This window comes from Hetaerina americana, unplaced genomic scaffold (assembly GCF_022747635.1).
Source record: "Hetaerina americana unplaced genomic scaffold, ioHetAmer1.1.p SCAF_10, whole genome shotgun sequence".
In the NCBI taxonomy this organism is placed as follows: domain Eukaryota; kingdom Metazoa; phylum Arthropoda; class Insecta; order Odonata; family Calopterygidae; genus Hetaerina; species Hetaerina americana.
Genome location: NW_027286070.1, coordinates 29,322,064 through 29,341,275, shown reverse-complemented (window position 1 = coordinate 29,341,275; position 19,212 = coordinate 29,322,064). Strand labels below are relative to the sequence as shown.

The 19,212-nt window shown below is 34.8% G+C and overlaps 1 protein-coding gene across 6 annotated transcripts in view; it reads right to left on the bottom strand.

The window, feature by feature from the left end:
* The window catches only part of Nin (blastoderm-specific gene 25D), a 38,991-nt gene that overhangs the window by 16,118 nt on the left and 3,661 nt on the right, over positions 1-19,212 (bottom strand). For 4 of the 6 annotated variants that reach the window (XM_071598466.1, XM_071598471.1, XM_071598472.1 and 1 more), the window contains exons 6-16: positions 18,895-19,023; positions 18,569-18,708; positions 17,837-18,130; positions 16,947-17,087; positions 16,328-16,490; positions 14,067-14,180; positions 12,040-12,230; positions 11,246-11,382; positions 11,076-11,167; positions 8,918-9,052; positions 8,250-8,318 (exon numbers count right to left, since the gene is read on the bottom strand). In XM_071598466.1, the coding sequence (XP_071454567.1) occupies positions 8,250-8,318; positions 8,918-9,052; positions 11,076-11,167; positions 11,246-11,382; positions 12,040-12,230; positions 14,067-14,180; positions 16,328-16,490; positions 16,947-17,087; positions 17,837-18,130; positions 18,569-18,708; positions 18,895-19,023 (1,605 nt within the window). The remainder of the gene's footprint in view (positions 1-8,249; positions 8,319-8,917; positions 9,053-11,075; positions 11,168-11,245; positions 11,383-12,039; positions 12,231-14,066; positions 14,181-16,327; positions 16,491-16,946; positions 17,088-17,836; positions 18,131-18,568; positions 18,709-18,894; positions 19,024-19,212) is intronic. The other 2 variants (XM_071598468.1, XM_071598470.1) reach the window with 1 other exon arrangement.

The window sequence follows — 19,212 nt, the reverse complement described above, 5'->3', positions numbered from 1 at the left end:
CCCGGTAGCGGCAGGGTAACCTCCTCGTCTGCCAACCCAGAGGTCGTTGGTATGATTCCCACCTAGGTGATTTTTCCTCCACCTAGGGCTTGGGTGTATGTGATTGTCAAATTGTTATAGTGTTCAAAGTCCGATGTAAAAGTTGAAGTGCTGTCATCGGACTAATGCAAAATAAATATATATTCTACAAAAATATTAACTGAATTGACAGTGGCTATAATTTCTTTTCAATAATTATTTGAGAAATACCTGTCTCCGTGAAGCCAAGTTTTTTTCCTTGTGAATTTACAGTTTAAAAGCTCTTTCAATGCTACCATCTTAAATCAATAAAAAATTCAAAGACTCCATGCTTCCTTTCATGCCCAAATCACCAGAGCCACAAAATTTTCTGTCGCTTTGCCCCATCCATTCCTCTAAGGACACAGACTGTATCTCAGAGCATTAATTCTCATTGGATGCATAAATACCACAGTTTCAGATGTAAAACGGTAGAAATAGTTTTTTCATCATCGCAAACTCGAAGGTGGTATCATAGAAAAATAATATACCCCTCAGAAAGTTAACCGAGATCTTACTTTTAGAATTATAAGCAATAAACAAAATTAATCATCTCAAGATTATTTAATTCTGGAGAGATACTCAATGTATTTTTATTAAATGCCAAACCATCAAAAACATTATGATTTATAATATCAAGTTCTCACACTGATATTACTAATAATGCCAAAGAAGCAGCGGAGCGATCCAGACAGAGATGCTTGTCATACAGAGGTGCACATTTTGATGTCTATAAAATACTTATATAATTGAGAACAACAAAGAACGATAATAGCATTTCTTTAGTACTAGAAATATATGTAGTATCTTACAGCTTGGTTTTAAATTTTAAAGATATAAAGCTCTATGTGCAGAGAAGTGTGCAAGGAGTAATAACACTGGCCTACTTGCCACTAATTATTGTCCTTTTTTTCATATCCAACGTAAATTCCAAGTCATATGAGTACTCAAGATTCATCAAAACCAGAACACATTTTTGCAGGATTAATGAATCATAAAATGTATTAAAATCACTAACAAGAAAATAGATTAAACTACTTGAATTTGAAACCAAGGCAAACATTTACAAAATTAATTTAGAGTAGTGCAGAATTAAAATACTACCTCGATCAAAAAGTTCCCGGAATAACCACCGTGTGGCGCTCCCATCGTTCCGATTTGAGTTCTGTTTTTTTTGTTAAATTGGTACATCTGTTGTTGATATTCCCTTTAAATCTTAGTGTCATAACTTGACATTTGCAAAAGTTACGTAGCCAAGAGTACATCTATCTCTGTGTGTGTTGGCGATTTTTTACAATTTCAGAAATGGATTTAAATTTGCAACAACGAACTTGTATTAAATTTTGCGTAAAAAACGGATTTAGTGGCGCACGGACGTTGGAAATGTTGGAAAAGTGTTTCGGCAACGATTCTCTAAAAAAAACGGTCGTTTACCAGTGGCACGAGCGGTTCAGAAGTGGTCGTGAGTCAATCGAAGATGATGAACGCAGTGGCAGACCATCGACATCGAAAGTCGGTGAAAAAATTGATAAAGTAAAAGAAAAGTTGGTCAATAACCGCAAATTAACCATCAGAGAAATAGCGGAGGACTTGAACATTGCCTATGGATCCGCCCAAGACATTGTGGTTAATGATTTGGGTTTCCGTCGTGTAGCAGCAAAGTTGGTGCCAAAAGACCTCAATTTCATGCAAAAGAGAGACCGTGTTGACGTCGCAAAAGACATGATTTGCGAGGCTGAATCCGATCCCACATTCATCAAAAGGATCATTACTGGAGACGAGACGTGGGTTTATGAGTACGACACGCAATCCAGACATCAGGCAAGTGAATGGCGTTCACCAAATGAGCCGAGACCAAAAAAACCACGTCGTTTTCAGTCAAAAAAGAAGGCAATGCTGACGGTTTTCATGGATTACAACGGTGTAGTGCATCATGAATTTTTACCAGACAGTAAACAAAGAGTATTATTTGGGCGTTATGAGACGTTTGCGTGAAGCAATTCGCCGAAAGAGACCAGAAATGTGGGCAGAAAACTCGTGGATTTTGCACCATGATAACGCACAGTCGCACAGTGCTATCATTATTCGTAATTTTTTGACGAAAAATGCAACAAATACCATCCAACAGCCACCGAATTCACCTGATTTGGCTCCCTGTGACTTCTTTCTGTTCAATCGAGTTAAAAAACCATTACGGGGAACGCGTTTTAGCAGCCGAGAGGAAGTAATGGAAAAATCGCAGGAAGCACTGATGGACATACCGAAAACCGAATATAAAAAATGTTTCGAGGATTGGATCAAGCGCTGGCATAAGTGTGTTGCAGTCGATGGGGATTACTTTGAAGGGGACAATATAGATTTAGATGAATAAACTTGTATTTTTAATTTTCTGAATAAATTCCGGGAAATTTTTGATCAAGGTAGTATACTAGACAGGAAAATTTGAGGGCAGACAATATAATTCATTAACTGAGATGTATGAGCCTCAATCAATCACAAGCAAGAAAATGAATCACCTTGACCAAACTCTCACACCTCAGGCCAAGTGAAACCACAGATGTAGAGCATCCCAGGCCTGTTGAAAGTTAGGGCAGAAAGAGTCCTGGACTGCATGACCATCATGCTGGCTACCTTTAATTTGAGGCTCAGTGACTGCAACATTTCTGGATTCCATCATGTTTCAATCTTCATGACATGCTTCATGCAACCGTTGCACTAAATTTCTACCTAAGCCAATTACCACGTAAGGTGTGAATTATTTGATGTGGGTATACAATGGGACTGAGCAGTGCAGGGATGCCAAAATGCAACACTGGGCCATAAGCATGAGTTACATGACCTTTAAATGTCATAATTGTCATTTACAATGAGACTGGGAAGTTGGGGTGATATAAATTGTCAAATTGTCATACACAATACTTACACTGTCAAGACCAGTATTTTTAAATGTACTTTTCTTAAAAGACAGAATAAGAGAAGTACTTCGATCCAAAGAATTACCTCGCCTATTACCATCTTTTTGAAAAAAATGAGAATTCTGAATCATTTCACTATAGGGTTTGAAGTTGTTTAGCTGCTTGTCATGTTTTCATTTAAAACAGTATCCCTAAATTGCTAACTTGAAGCCTGTGACCATGAAATACTACTGCAAACTCCTAAATTTGATGCTCCTAGCTTAGCTTAGTTAAACAGCCTCATTTGAAATTCTTTATTATGCAAAAAAATTATAAATAAAATTACTAAGCTTACACTTGTATTTTAAATAATGGCAATAGTTTGCACTTTCCATAAAAACAAAGAATAGATATCGTGTTAGGTTATTAAAATTTGATAATGTGCAAGAAAAGTATGATACTTCCATCCATACTTCATTTTGGGATCTTTTTGCCAAATCTTTCTTTAGATTAAAAGGCCATTATTATTTACCTGGTGACTGGGTCTGAATAACCTTATTTGGCACTTTATCCCATTAATAAATGAATTTAAGCTAAGTGTAATAGATGTGCAAAATTTTTACCCATTTTTGTACATTTTACATTTGAAAAACTACTAGTTTAGTACGCTAGCAGTAGTTAAAGAGTTTAACTAATTTAAGGGCTTCTTTTAACAATTTCAAAATAATTTAAGTAATTTGCTTTGCTTATATGCTTGATATTGAACGAAAAAGGAATTTTACATTACATTATTACCTGATGCTTCAACTACATTTCTAACCTCTCCACTATTCCCCCATCAAACTAACTAGAACAAGAGTTGCTACTCTTTGGCAGCCAGTTAATATTGATTAGTACCTTATAGGAATACTCAGTTATGCCTTCAGATATGAATATATGGCCTTATAGAGCTCGCTGATTGAGCAAAGTCTGACAGCACAACTATTCAGAAGCCTTGATTGGCTGCATAATTAAAAAAAACAAATGCACTGTATAATGTAAGAAATCAGGGTGCTTATCAACTAAAAAAACAAAATCCCTTATGGAAGTAGCCAGTAACATTATTACAAGCATTGTTTACAATTTTTCCAACACAATAAATTTCATAACAGAGTGCAAATGGTAATTTTTTATCAAGAAATTGTTCGTCATATTTCATACAAAAATTAAAGACACTATTTAATGCAGTAAAGAAAATTAAATTTTCATGAACTATTGTATTTCAACTACTGATATGATACAGTACCAAATTTGTTTCCAGTCAAGCAAATATTTGGAAGAGTTGACAGTTGCACAAATAGTACTATAATTAAATGTTTAATTTGGAAAGAGGAAATGGAACTCAAAAACTCTATTAAAAAAAAGACATGAATGAAAATTTAAGACACGTTGCCAAGATTGATGAAAGTACAAGAGGATGCTTTTGTGGAAAATGTAAACCAGATTATCAATGTTGAGCCCATTGGCAAAGAAATGCAAAAGTGCACAGAACTAAGAAAGTAATCAGTTAAATACCATAGTTTCACGTATTGAGTACAAATAGTGTAACCTTTGAAAAACAATTAGCAAACTAAACTATTGAGAGGAAACTGTCCTCCTGACCTTAGGGATAGTCAGTGGAAAGGGAAAGAAGAGAGAACAATAAGGTGAAGCAAGTTTTAATGACAGGCAGAAAAATTATCTGAGTTGAAAGGAAAAGGGAGAGGGGTACTAATGTGTTCATGACCAAACGATAGCATTAGCAAGCACAGCAACATCAACAGCACAAAAAATGATAAAACAACCATGCCAACAATAATAACTAAGTAAAAAAACCCTGCCATTATCATAAGGAAAAATGCCGAGAAAGACAAAAACAAATTAGTCCAAAATTAATACAACAACATTGTAATTTCCATATTTTTATAACAATGGAAACATCATATTACCTTTTCTTATACTGCAGCATTATCACTGGTCAAATGATTATGATAACCCAAATGATTGAGTGTAAATGATTATGCTACAGTGTAGTGAGACGCATTGTGCCTTATTTGTCATGATGTGTGTAGGATTAGAAAACTGCCATTTTAATTATAAATAACATCCATAATTATAGGGGATCCAAAAAGATAGCAGTTATTAGAGAGACTATCACCAGATAGGGGTATTTTTGCCATCAGGAATAGATAGGTAATTTAATATTATTATAATAGGGGCAGGATTTTCATAGAATGGGTAGCAGGATGGAGGGAAAGAAACCCAGCACCAGTATTAGCCTACCTTTACATAAAACAACAAGGGGTCCAGTTTAATGTATCATCTGACAGACAGCATACTCCACTTGACATGCTCTCTACATAGTCAAAAGAGAATCAGTTTTTGACTAAAAATCCTGTCTCCAACAGTATTTGAACCCAGAACCTTAGGGTTGGAAGCCAGTATGCTAGTCAGCAAACCAACCTGAGCCCTCCCAGAAAGGTAGTATGATAACTCATAGTGCACTTGATTGTTTTATTCATTTGTTCATATTTTATGTTGGGAGAGATAGATTGAAAGCTGATAGATTTTACACTTTTAAAATCCATACTAAGCAACGTTAATAACTTTCCCATGCATTTTCAAGAGCTCGGAATTGGCTTAAGTACATCTTTTGTGAATCATTCCCTTTCCCTGTGTCTGCCACTAGTATCGCCACAGGCAGTGCTACCATTTTTTTGCCATTGCTCAAGTGACAAAAAAGATGTAGACAATGATTCACACATTACAAATGAACAGGTCCTACAACTAAAAGGAATACACTATAAAAAATTCCTAAATAGTTTATCATATTCCAGACTTTTTTCAAAAATTTTCCCTGAAAATTATTACAACTTTCCAAAATATTTTCCTGAATTTTGAAATAAATTTCATAATTCCTCAACTGTATTACACCAAAAAGGATGTTAAATACATCCACGCATGGTAAGGGTACTAATTCCATTCCTGTATCCTCTTTTATGAGTTACATACTGCTCTACTTACTATGACGCTGCCAATCAATATACAGTAAAGCCCCTCAGTTGCACTTATCTAGGGACCCCAGGGAATGTAAGAGAGACACCAGAGGGAATACAGGAGAATTTTCACTTTTACATGACTGACTTCTGGAGTCATTGTCTATAGTATCATCATCATAATGAATAACTTCAACTGGAGTTTCATCATTACAATCAACCTAAAATCCTAATTTAAAAAGGCACACAATATAAACATGAACTTACATAGATGAATGCACATTAGATTGCTTCCAAGCCCATGATACGTAGTATAAAGCATCCAGTACATTCTATTTGATTGTCTTTACATTCCTACCACAACCATGCAGAGATATGATTTCTGTACTATCACTCTTAGATAATCCACCTTAAAGTAGTGAATTAGACCTAAATCTGGCTGGAGCTCACGAGTACAATTTGCGGGAAAAAATTGTAACTGTACATAGGGCAGATGGCCTGGGCACTGATCAATAAACAGCAGAATTTTCCAGCTCTGAGACCCTATTTTAGCATTCAGGGCATGAGACTGATCCTTAAACATTTCTCTGCCCATTCATGCTTGAAATTTGCTGTGTGTCTATCTAGTGGGCAACATTTTTACATTTCTGACCTAGGATACACCTAGGACTCTTTGATTTACCAACCATTAGAGGTTGAAACTTCTTACTTCTATTGGCATTTTTGATTAATAAGACAGCAAGTCTGTGTTTGCTCAGCACCACTCCACGATACTGTTGCCCTCTGAAGCGGATTTTTTTCTGGCAGCGAATAAATAATAATATAGCCAAATAACCTAGTCTTGTCTGTATTTAAAACATCATTTGGGCTCTATCTCCCAAGAAGTTGAATCAATTCTGGCACCTTCCACGAAGTTGTAATCTCAGTAACAAAATGCCTACATTCACTAAACAAGGGGGTATATAACAGTTTGCTTATTTTTAAAACTATCCAACCATTGAATCTAAGTGAAATCTTATATTCCTAATCTTGCGGGAATGTGCTATACCTTTTCTCCACTGGTGATGCCATTAATGTGGCTATTTGACAATATATCACTTAAACACCATTCTTTCAGCAATTCTTCGCACTTGGTATTCTTGACATATTTTCTCTTTTTAGACAAATGCACACTCTGGTTTGCATGCTTCAGAATTGAATAGAGATGTTTCACTATTATATTCAGTGAAGAGACCAGCAATCTTAGATGTTTTACAAGATAAATACAAATTCTATGATGTGAATAAACTTGTTCCAAAATTTTTATTTTTCCCTAAATTGAAAACTTTTTTCACCTAATCTTTCCACTGTCAGGCAGGATAAAATTTACATTCCTGATTAATTGAGGAAAGCTTAAAATATGAGAATCTGAGCTACCTCCTTGTTCGACTAGTGCAAACAGTTGTCCCAACTTCAAAATTTTTTTGAGGACAGTCAAATTATTTTTCATTCAATGTAGTTTGGATGCAATTAAACAAGATTCAATACTTTATACTACAAATCTTATTACTCACATAAATATTTCTTTTACTGCTCGAAAATATCTGTATTGTTTTGTGACCCACAATTTCCTTTTTGCTTTATGCTCACTAGGCATCCAAAGATCTAACGAAGCCTTCCCTTACATAGGCTACTTACAGCTTAAACCAAAGTTTATACTGTGACCCACATGGGGCTCCAATCCCTTGGAGAAATATATGAAGGAATTGCATAGACTCTTAGGGCAAAATGAATTTTTACCAGATTGAAACACTAGCAGATTTGGGTCTGAATATGTTCCCTTAAAATACCATAGGGCTTATGTTAGCACCAGGTGAGCTCTATTCATACAAATTAAAACAAACACTAAGTATTTCATTTAGAAATATTCAAGGATTGCATAAATTCTGAGTCAAAAGTCAGAGTAACATTTAATAGGATACCTATCTCCCTTGATAAAAGAGTCATAAATTTAAACCCATTGATATTTTATGTGAATATGGAGTTTAAAACTTCCTGCTGCATTCTCATGAAATTTTTTATCATTCTGTATCCCCAATGGACTCGATGTTAGTGAGATGTAACATTTTTTTCAAACAAAAAATTGTCCTGATTAAACTATGACTTCTAACCTGATCTATGCAATCTTTCAATTACCTTTCCAAAAACAAAAATACATGTTATGATTGAAAAGTTACGGCATGAGCGTGATACATAAAAACTACATAATAAATAGTAAAATCTGCACACATTGAGCAGGAATTACCTTTGACTGCATTGCCACACATTCCTCATCTTCCTTATCACAGCTGTGTGGATTGATGACTAGGTCAGCCTGGAAAGGATAGTAGGGTGAACAAAAGCTACACATATATCTAAAAAAGAAAGAAAATCGTTTGCGACAGTAATAGCCAAATCGACTAGCTACCACAAGGCAAGCAAGCAAGGAAGCAAGCAACAGAATGAAGAAAAGTATCTCAGCTTGAAAAGAGGGAAGGATAGGGTAACCAATGGAGGACTTACCCAATCAGGAGCTCTTGTGAACCCGTAAAATGACAACAGGCTTGGGTGTGGACGCGAGGGCTCTAAGATCGACTATTGTGCAAAACACGTGTGATATACTTCTCAAGGATAATGGTAGGGGAATATTTGCAATACAATTATCTATGGCCGTCTCAATTTGTGTGATAATTTATTTTATTCATAAGTTCCATAATAATTGTTCCAAAATAAAATAATATAAATATTTACAAAATATTTCACTGTACAAATGTAGGCCATGCATACTGATAATTCATTACGAAATAAAAAAAAGAAGATAAAAATTTTACAATGTGCTGAATATATACAACAAAGTCAATCACTCACACACATGCACACGCTGTGAAACTGGATAAATTAAAACTTCTGAAACTCAAGCCAGTGCTAACTTACCTGCAGCTGTTTTGAATCCAGCTGCAGAGAATGTTCTAGCTCAGGGATTCTGGCTTCTTCAATATTTTGAATATTGTCCTTAGAACTACTCCATGATTCTTCACCATCCACTTTTAAACTAACTCCCACAGGATCCTGAAAGAAAAAAAAATATTAGAACAAAAAACATTGCACAATCCTTACTTTCCTTCTCCACAATGGATATTTTTCATTAGTCTCTTTGGTATAATATCACCTGGAATCCAGCATAAAAAGTCATTCTCAATTTAATGTTAAGTTTTAATCTGAGTATAAGGAAAAATATCACTCATGAAAGTCACTGATTTCATTCAGTGCTAAGATACATTAAAATCAAATGCACTTTACATGGCACTAGGTAAACATAAGTAGTACATGCTAATACAATACTCAGTGTTTCAGAACAAATTCTATAAATTTCTAGTGAGAGTATGGGAACCAAGGAAGAACATTTTAATGTAATCCATGGATACTCATACAGCATTAGGGTGCTACAAGTAATCAATTATATTGACAGGTTAGTTAATTTGCAATGAATGAGGTGTAATTGACTACAACGGAAGAGTTTGTGGCCATAAAAGCCCAATTTCCAGAGTAGGTCTTGGGCATCCACTAATTAAATGTAATGCTGTGGTAATGATGTGCCTTGAAATGGTTCAGCTCAGTCTCCCTGTCATTTGTCTGGTAACACTCCAATGAATTTTTCTCTTTCTTGCTTCCTTGCAGCTGAAAACTTTAATATTCTATGCCACATAGAATTAACCATTAAACATAAATTACTGTCCAAAGGTTTGGTATCATTAAGTTCTTAACAGACCCTATTAAATTATGCACTCATAAAGCAGTCTCCAGGTGCCATGAATTTTGACCTTGTCTTCTAAATCTTTAATTATCCTTGCTGAGTTATTTTGTGCATGAGAATATATTTAATATGTACCATTAAATGCGACCATCCATAGGAGAAGGGGTATTTATATTTTCTGAAGCCAAAATTGAGTTAGCATTTTTTTCATATGATTCTTTCATACTGAGGTAACTAACACACTTTTAATTTTGAAAACTTCAGCAGCAACAGGACTGTGACATTGAGAAACAGGAGCAGAAACAGTAGTTTAAGTTAGGTTAAATATTACTAAATGTCGAGATGATCATAAAATTAGTTAACTTACCTTTTTAGTTCCATGTCTACAGGAAATTTCCTGTATATTCCAGTGGTACTAATACACTACCCCTCTTATAAAATGATATAGATACTGAGAATTTTTTTACGAAACGTGAAAATTCCAGAGAGTGTGCAAAAACTTCTTAAGTTTCTAGCCTATACATTATTACAAAAAGTTTACATCATGGCTTCAGATAATTAATAAAGAAAATTGTACATCACCCAATTAAATTCAATGTTTGGATTCATTGGAAATATCAGTCCCCTACTTTCTATATATTAATGAAAAATAAAAACTTGACTATCAGATGTCCCACTGAAACTGAACCTTTAGGCTACCCAGTTGAGTTTTCACCTCCAACAGTGCCTCAGAGGGCATTGATCTTTTAAAAGCTAAGAGCTTAATCAAACTGAAAGGCCTTAGCTCAAGGAGTCTAATACCAAAAAAGAAAGTTCTGATAATGCCTCAAAACAGGGGAAAAACAAAATGCCTAATTTTGATATTACTTTCAATTTTTTTAGTATCGCGAAGATTTTGTTTAAATAACATAAAGGCCCTTATTAAAATTTACAAGTCGCATACTTCTCAATTAAACTTCTTTGAACTATTTATTTAATGCCAATAAACACACTACTATCTTTCATTTAATTTGGAATTAAAACATTACATTTTTTAATATCTGGTAATATTCTTGAAAAATATTTAAGTATATATCACACAAGCACCATGCCAAAACTATGCATAGATGATTAATTATGACCTCAACAAATCAAATAAAAATTTCCCAATTGATTTTACCACTCAGACAGTATATTTCACCATATCCATAGAAACTTCCTCCAACAAGCCTGGTGAAATGCACTATATGATGTGTAGAAAATGACTTCCGATAGTTATAATGTCTTAAATTCCAACAATGATTTTCATTGGATTGAGAATTTATGATTTACTCTTTAATCAATGAAAATTATACATACCCCAGAAATAGTTTTTGCACAATTTTTGCCTTCTTCTTCAAGATCCAACTCACTTCCAATGTCTTCATAAATAACTGATTTCACTGATGAATCTAGACAAAAAAGTGATGACATTTTGAGTTTGAAATTGGTCAAATGCATATTTCAATTAGAATTGAAACATAGCCAACCTTCCCTGGGTACCCCCATTAGGCTTTGATCTGAGTTATCTTGAACAGCCTCCTCCTCCTTGAGCACAGCTTCCACAAACTGAACATCACCGTCTGCGGCCAACTCCGACTCAAGCCAAGAAAAATTACTTCCCTCACTGTAATAGATCATTTTTGCAAAATTATTTTCAAGATGAAGTATTTACATACTGATTATAAATTCAATACTAGTTATCTGATAATTTTACATATAGAAGTCTATTTAAGTCACAAAGAGATTAGGATAGCACGCAATAACTTAGCAAAAATGCAATTTTCAGTTTAAAAAAAACTAAAAACATAAATAACAGTTTTGGTTTTCAAGGTTTCATAATCAACACTTTTTCCCTGACTTTTATGACCCAATATGATGTATCACAAAACCTTATTCTGAAGAAAAAGGAGCACACATGAGGTAAAATAGCTAAAATAGCTCTCAAATGAAAATAGAGAAATTCAGGATTAAAAATAATACTCATTTGCTAGTCTGACATTTTTGAATTATTCACAAAACCCATTTAATCAATTGAAATGAAATTATAGACTTTGTCCTAGCACACACTTAATTTAGCACACCACCCAGGTTTCAACGTTGAACGTCATCATTGGGTCTGATGATGATGTTCAACCTGATGGTGACGTTAAATGTTGAAACTTGGGTACTGTGCTAAATAAAGTGTGTGGAATTACAAAGCCAATAATGTCATATCATTTCAATACGTTAGGTGAATTCCATCAAGTTATGCTGGAGACCAAATTAAATTTAATCTACTTACTTTTTACTGGATGCTGATGCAGACAGTTTTGACATTGCAGCTTCAAGCTCCATTGTAAGCTCATCATTGCGGTCACGCAAGGATCGATTTTCCTCTTGCAGAGCAGCCAGTTTTTCAATGACTGCACCCATCCCCTTCTCTTCCTTGCCAAACTCCCATTTTTTGGTAAACTGATCACCACTGGGCTTTGACTAGAATAACATTTTGGTAGGACACAAGCACCTGATTTACTGGAAATTTAGTCAACCTCTTATATGCAATGAATATTACACTATTTATAAATTTTGCGATTGTCTGTACAATAGCAACCATCACATTTGCCAGGTCTCCTTAAAAAAAGCATAACTTCCATGTAAATGATTGTACTTAAATAAGAATGATGCAATAGGACAAAAGCCTGGATATACTTGCCTTCATGACAGAAAAGGAAATAACACAGTGAGTTTGAGGAACACAGAGGTTTATATGTGGGCCGTTCAGTAAGTCCCTAAGTAGGAAAAACTAGAAAAACAAATTATTTTGGAAGGATTTTGTTTTATTTTTCAAAATATTCTCCTTTTAGCATGATACACATTTCCCAGCATTTCTCTAACTTTTTTAGCCATCCAAAAGGATTTTGGTAGTTCTTCAAAATAAGCATATGTGTTGGTGATGACAATTTGACCTCGTTTGACATGAATTGTTTTCCACCAAATTATTTTTTTTAAGTTTGGAAATTTTAAAAATTCACCGAGGGCCAAATCTGGTGAATTTGGTCAACATGGTAACATTTCCAACTTTAATTCCATAAATTTTGGCATCAAAGATATGCAGGTAAGTACCTGCACATAGTGTTGATGGAAGATATTTTCTTTGTTTTTTGAACGACTTTTTTTTATTTTTCTATTCAATTGGTGCAATAACAATGCATAATATACCATTTATGGTTTGTTCTTTTGGCAAGTAATTGATGCAGATGATTCCATGTGCATCCCAAAAAATAGTGACCATCACCTTGTAATCTGATTGCACCATCTTCGCCTTCTTCAGGGGCAGATTGCCTTTAGAAACCCACTTTTTTGACTAGTCTCTGGTGTGCAGTAATACATCCATGTTTCCTCCACAGTTATGCAACAATACAGAAACTCATCAGGATTGCAACGGAAAAGCTTCCAACCAGCCTCTGAATCAACCAAACGATTCTTCACTTGGAGTATACAGAGCGGCACCCATCTTGCCAATTTTTTCCACCCAACTTTTTGGGCAAAATTAAAAACGCTGCACCTTGTGATATGCATGCGGCCTCGACTAATTTGCAAAATTTGATTTGTCCATCTCTCAAAACCATTGCAATGATTTTGTCAATCATTTCAGAGGAGGTCACTTCCACTGGACGTCCTGAACGATGTTCATCACTTGTGGATGCACGGCTACATTTAAACTTATTTACCCCATTGCAAACAGTCACAAACACAAGAGCAGATGTGCAATGAACCTGATCCAACTAGGCTTAGATCTCTTTTAGTGTAACACCTTTTAAATAAACGTGTTTAATTATTGCATAAAACAATATTTTCCATTTTCCTAAATAAACAAAAGTATTTTGCTTCAATCAACTACGGAAATGAAACCAGGCAATGGAAATAGCTGAAATATTAATAGCTTTCTATTGAGAGATAAGGCTTAGTAAAAGCTAACCTTTTCCAATACAATAAGTTCTATCTCTGGGATTTTCGAAGGACTTATTGAAAGACCCATGTGTAAATATTACACCTATGCATTAGCGATTAAAAAATATTTTAACAAGAATCTATCTAAGCTGAAAAAATATTCCATGTATGATGAAATATAATATGATAATATACAAAAATATTTACCATAAAAATTCAGCAATAAAAAGAAATTCATGCATTAACAAAATTAATTATAAATTAATTAATTATTAACTGTAAATTTCTAAAATTAATCAACATGCAAAAATTAAAAACATTAACTTGGAACAACAACTTGATATCCTCCAGTATTTTTTTTTCCCTTCACTCACTTACATTTTGATCTCGAGATAGTCTCTCAATTTCTTCTCTAAGTTTTAATTTATCTTCCTCACTCTGTGCAACATGCTCAAGTAGGGACTGATTTTCCTTCTCCAAAATTTCATTTTCCTGAAATAATTTTACCAAAAAATATTAAATAAATGTTTAAAATGCCAGATTTTAGATAAATAAAATATAAGAATCTTTCTAATTTATTCTAGTGTGATTTCCCTAAAATTACCAGCTTTTCTCAGATTTTTAGCCAATTCCTAATTTGGGTTAAGACAAGATAAAGAGTTTTTCTCCAGAATACGTGAACATACATCTCAACAACATTTTCCTGATATAAATAGCATTAAATATGGTCACTAACAAGTATTTATGTCACTTGCATTTTTCTGACAATTTGCACAATAAAATAAAATAATTATTTGCATAGGTTTTGCACTTCCCAACCTTTCTTCACAAGTGCTTTACTTTTAGATATTGTTTCAAAGGCAACTCATTCATAAAGAATTGAAAAATGAATTAATTCCGGGCTTAAAAAACTTCTCTCATTGAATCTCAATTTTTAAAAATATTCACTCATCTACCTTTTATTTATGGTGAAGTTAGTAATTAGAGCTTTAAAAATGCACAAGGGACTAAAATTACTTGGTTGAGAGAAAAAAAGAGAAACTATGAATAAATCAAAAGAATGACGCTGAAAAAGATGGGAGGTAAACCATGAAAGAACCTGCTATGAAGCAGAACAACCCAAGACGATAACAATAATAATAATCTTGTATCAAGCTACTTCAGGAAAACTTTCACCCAAATTCCATTACTGAGAACTCAATAATGTTAGGAGATATCTGGAAAAAGGGCTTTGAATAGCAGAGTTGCATTTCTGAAAAATAACCTTAGAAACACTCTTTCTGCAAAACATTTTTTCCTAGTCTGCATTTGATTTAACTTTAGCAGGTCCTGCATCACATAATTTTAATTATACAGCTCAAAAAGGTGAAATTGAATACAGAAGAGATTATGAGAGTAAAAAAGAAACTTTACACTTCCGCAATAAAGCTTTATTCTGGAAGTGTTAAGTTTCTTTTTTACCCTCATAATCACAGAATTCCACAAGGTTAAACCTGAAACTGTTATGTTTACATAACACATTGATATATATACCTTCCTAACTTCAGAAACATTGCAATACACTACTCCCAGCAAGTAAGCAACAGATTACACAGCATGGATAGCATTCCCAGGGATAAGTGCAGCCTTGTGATTCATATAGCACCCTTTTGTCAGGCACAACAGCCATGACTCTATAGAGATATCATATCCATCATACACAACAGATTCTTATGCAATTATAAGCTCTGAGTGAATATCAACATAGAATAGGACCAAAAGGAATCTAGGTAACTGTTTTAGGAAGGCAGGCTTTTAATGTTGATTGAGATGAAGAAATTCCTGAAGAAGTTATTCGTGATGATGTTGACACAATAGACAATGACTTGAGTAATTGAGCATATCTAATTGAAAGATCTTCTTTTCTCACTATTTGCAATTTCCAGCATTTTAACTTTTTCTGGGATCCCTGTAAAAGCGTAGATTATGGGGGTTTTACTGCACAAGGTTTGTATAAATAGTATCTGTAACAATTTTTTCCTGATATGAGCAAGAAATGCTGAATTCAGACCATCGGTTAAGGGTGCGAATGATTGCAGGTCGTAAAGACATTGATAAGATGACAATGCAAACCATTATCACCGATAATTTGGCAATGTAAAAGATCTGCACTAAACCCAAAAGGTCTTGATAGATGACCAAAAGCAGGGACGAGTGTCTGCTTGTAAAGGCCTTCCACAACGCAACAATTCCCCAACCCCCTTTCACTCCAGACTTGGCACCAGCAGACTATTTCCTATTCTCAAAAGGGAAATCTTCCCTTAATGGGCACCACAATGGGACCCTAAGTGCCACGAAAGAAACTTGCACGCGTACCCTCAAAGACCTTCCGGAATTGTCCGGCCAGGAAGCCTTCAAGTCATGGAAAAGTCGCTGGCAAGTGTGTCAACACTAAGGGATGTTCTTTGAAAAATTTTACGGTATTGTAACAATATCTGAAATTTATTCTATTTTTCCACAACTCTTGACGATACTCTTCATACAAACCTTGTCTATTGTTTAAAAAAAAAGCCCATATACCTTCCATGGGGTTGGACACCCCATAAATATAATTCAAGACCAAAATAGTGATTGTGTTTTGATTTCATAAACTAACTTACATTTCTTAAAGATAAACACTCTTCTCGGAGATGGCCTTCCTCTCCCTGGAGTCTTGACATTTTTTTTTCCATTTCAGCATTTTGAGAGGAAAGAGCATCTCTCTCCATGCATGATTGTTCCTGGAGTTCACGTATTACTTCTGCGTGCCTTTGCTCAAGTAACCTAACAAAAATAACAAGCATTTAGTTTATAAGAATAGAATTTTTATCATTTTGTAACAATTCAATATCAAATATTGTCATCAAAAACTCAATTTTTTGCCGTAAGTTGCCAATCCTCTTCCTTCCCCTCCTTTCAGTGGAGGGCAAGCTCTATTCAATTTCATATGCTTTAGTAGTTTAATATCAATGATATGAAATACATAATACTTAAAGGGGTGGAAATGATTCCAAAGAAACTGTGGGAGATGCCACAACAGTAACTTTTAACGGAGTCTTCCTTTAAAAGCCCCAAAAATTTCGAGTGGAAATGATGTTTATCAGGCTAATGTTTTTGGAGTGCAAATCATTTAATTTACCATGCTATGTCTAAACCCTACATTATCTATCAATGCCTTAACAAAGCTCACAACAAAGAAAGCAATATATTGAAAGTCAAACCAAAACTTATAGTACTTACTTCACCTGAAGCTGGCTTGACTTTTCTAGGCGTGCATGATGGTCATCTACCTCTTGAGCTAACAGGCTTGCCCTATGATTGGCTTCGGACAAATCCATTTGGAGTTTGTCCCTCTCATGTTGCATTTGATCCATTGATACTCTGAAAAATATAATGATTTAAAGACTTAAGCCTCTTTACCCTTAAATTTCTGACAAAATTAGATTCAAGAAGTATTGTGCAAGAACACTTGAATACGAATAAAATCATAATCACAACTGTTTCAATAGATATCAATCATTCAGTTCCCAGTCAGGCATTTGCAGTAACTTACTCAAAAATGTCTTTGAAAAGCAATCATACCCACTGGAATTATTCAGTCCGAGCTCTCATTCATGAAATATGCAGTTAAATACACAATTATCGATCAGCACTAGAGGGGAACTAATTCAAGAAAACCATTTTCCTCTAATCAATATGCAAACATCTCAAAACTAAACTAAGAGCATTGGCTGTCAATTGCCAATGCTGACTATCCATCATGTCAAAGCATCATCAAAGTCATGATGCAGTTCAAGATGACCTGTATAATACTTTTGGTTGCATTTAAGATGTTTTGTTAGATTTTCCTTAAAAACTTCATTCCATTTAAATGGAACTTCAAATATCGCATCATATTAAGAGAATTTCTGACCTAACTAATGAATCATGACACTTAAAGTTGATGCCTGGATATGAGTGGCAATAAAACAGTTGAATGTAAATACATAAGTTGCAAAACTGCCAGCTTCATGAAAATTAGTCACATTAAAATTTGGAAGTAGAACAGTTTGCTATAAAAAATTTAAAACCAAAATGGTTCATCACAACATTTAATATCACTAGACTGGTTTTGTACTTAGAACACCTACTTAAGCAATTTTGTTTCAGTGAGGTATAATCCTAATGCAGCACGCAGAATCTGTGAATCAGGACCAGAAACAGCTGGAATATGAACATCCATAGCTGGTTCTCCTCTTGACCCCATTTCATCTTCTTCTGCTTCATCAACAAGCATGGATTTAAGTTCATTCTCTAAAGTAGAGTGCAACATTGAAAATGGAACCTGCTCTTCATTGCCAAATCCAAGGTTTTCAATAAGTTTCTCAGGTTCTGAAACACCCCATGAACTCCACAGTCCTATCACAGACTCAAGGCTCATACACCTGAAAATAAATTGAGCAAATTTTATTTGTACTCTATATATATATATGTGTGCATGCGTGTGTGTGTGGGCCGCGGAAGTCCAGGGGGTAGAGCATTGGACTACTGACCCTAGGGTCCTGGGTTCGATAAATTGCCATGTATACATATAATTACCATTGGGCTTCATGCATAAAAAACATAAACACAATAAACAGAGATCACCCAGTTCTAAGCCCAACGGTATGTGAAATTCACACAACAGGGTAGGGGGGCCAGTGCCTTTCCCTGTGCTGTTTATGGTTTCCCCGGAAGATCTAGTACCTGAAAAAACACATAGGTGGAGTGGAGCTGCAGGTGGCCAGAGAGGCTAGCCTGGGAAATGAACCCAGGCCCTCTGGTCTGCAGTCCAATGCTCTACCCCGGAACTATCATGACCCACTATATAGATAAATACTTACCCAGAATTGCTTATGTCCATAATGCAAGGCAGAGAATCTTTTTCATTACCAATGATGACTGTATTTCTGTCCAATGTTTCAGTTCTCATGGCACTATAACCTGATGTAACTGTGGGATCATCTCTCTTATCAGGTAAATCCTAGGAAAAACAACAATCATATCATCATAAAGTGCAGCTGTATTGACACAAATCAGGCCCAAGGATGGCCAAGTTCCACTTCTTAAGCCTGGTGCATACACAATATATCACAACTGTTAAAAGAAAATCTTAGTGGGCTGATCCATCACAGGGTTCACAGGCACCCGTAAGTGGTGGAATACTCACCTCAAGCCCAAGAGTGCCATTGCTTTCTGATGTCCCTACATCTCCACTTAAAAATAATGATAAAAATTCTTCAAAACTGATCTTGTTTTCCATATCTACATCCAGTTTTTCAAATAATTCTTGCACAATCTGAAATTGGGAAAATATAATAAAGAAATAGAAGCATGGCTATTGTGAAAATGTATTGAAATTCAAATGTAGTCTCTTTGATAATGTTTATTAACTTCACTATTCAACTTTACTAAATTCACACAGGTAAATATTTAATATGTTAAAAGCCCAATTCTACATTATGGTAATCAAGTAGGTAGCAAGAGC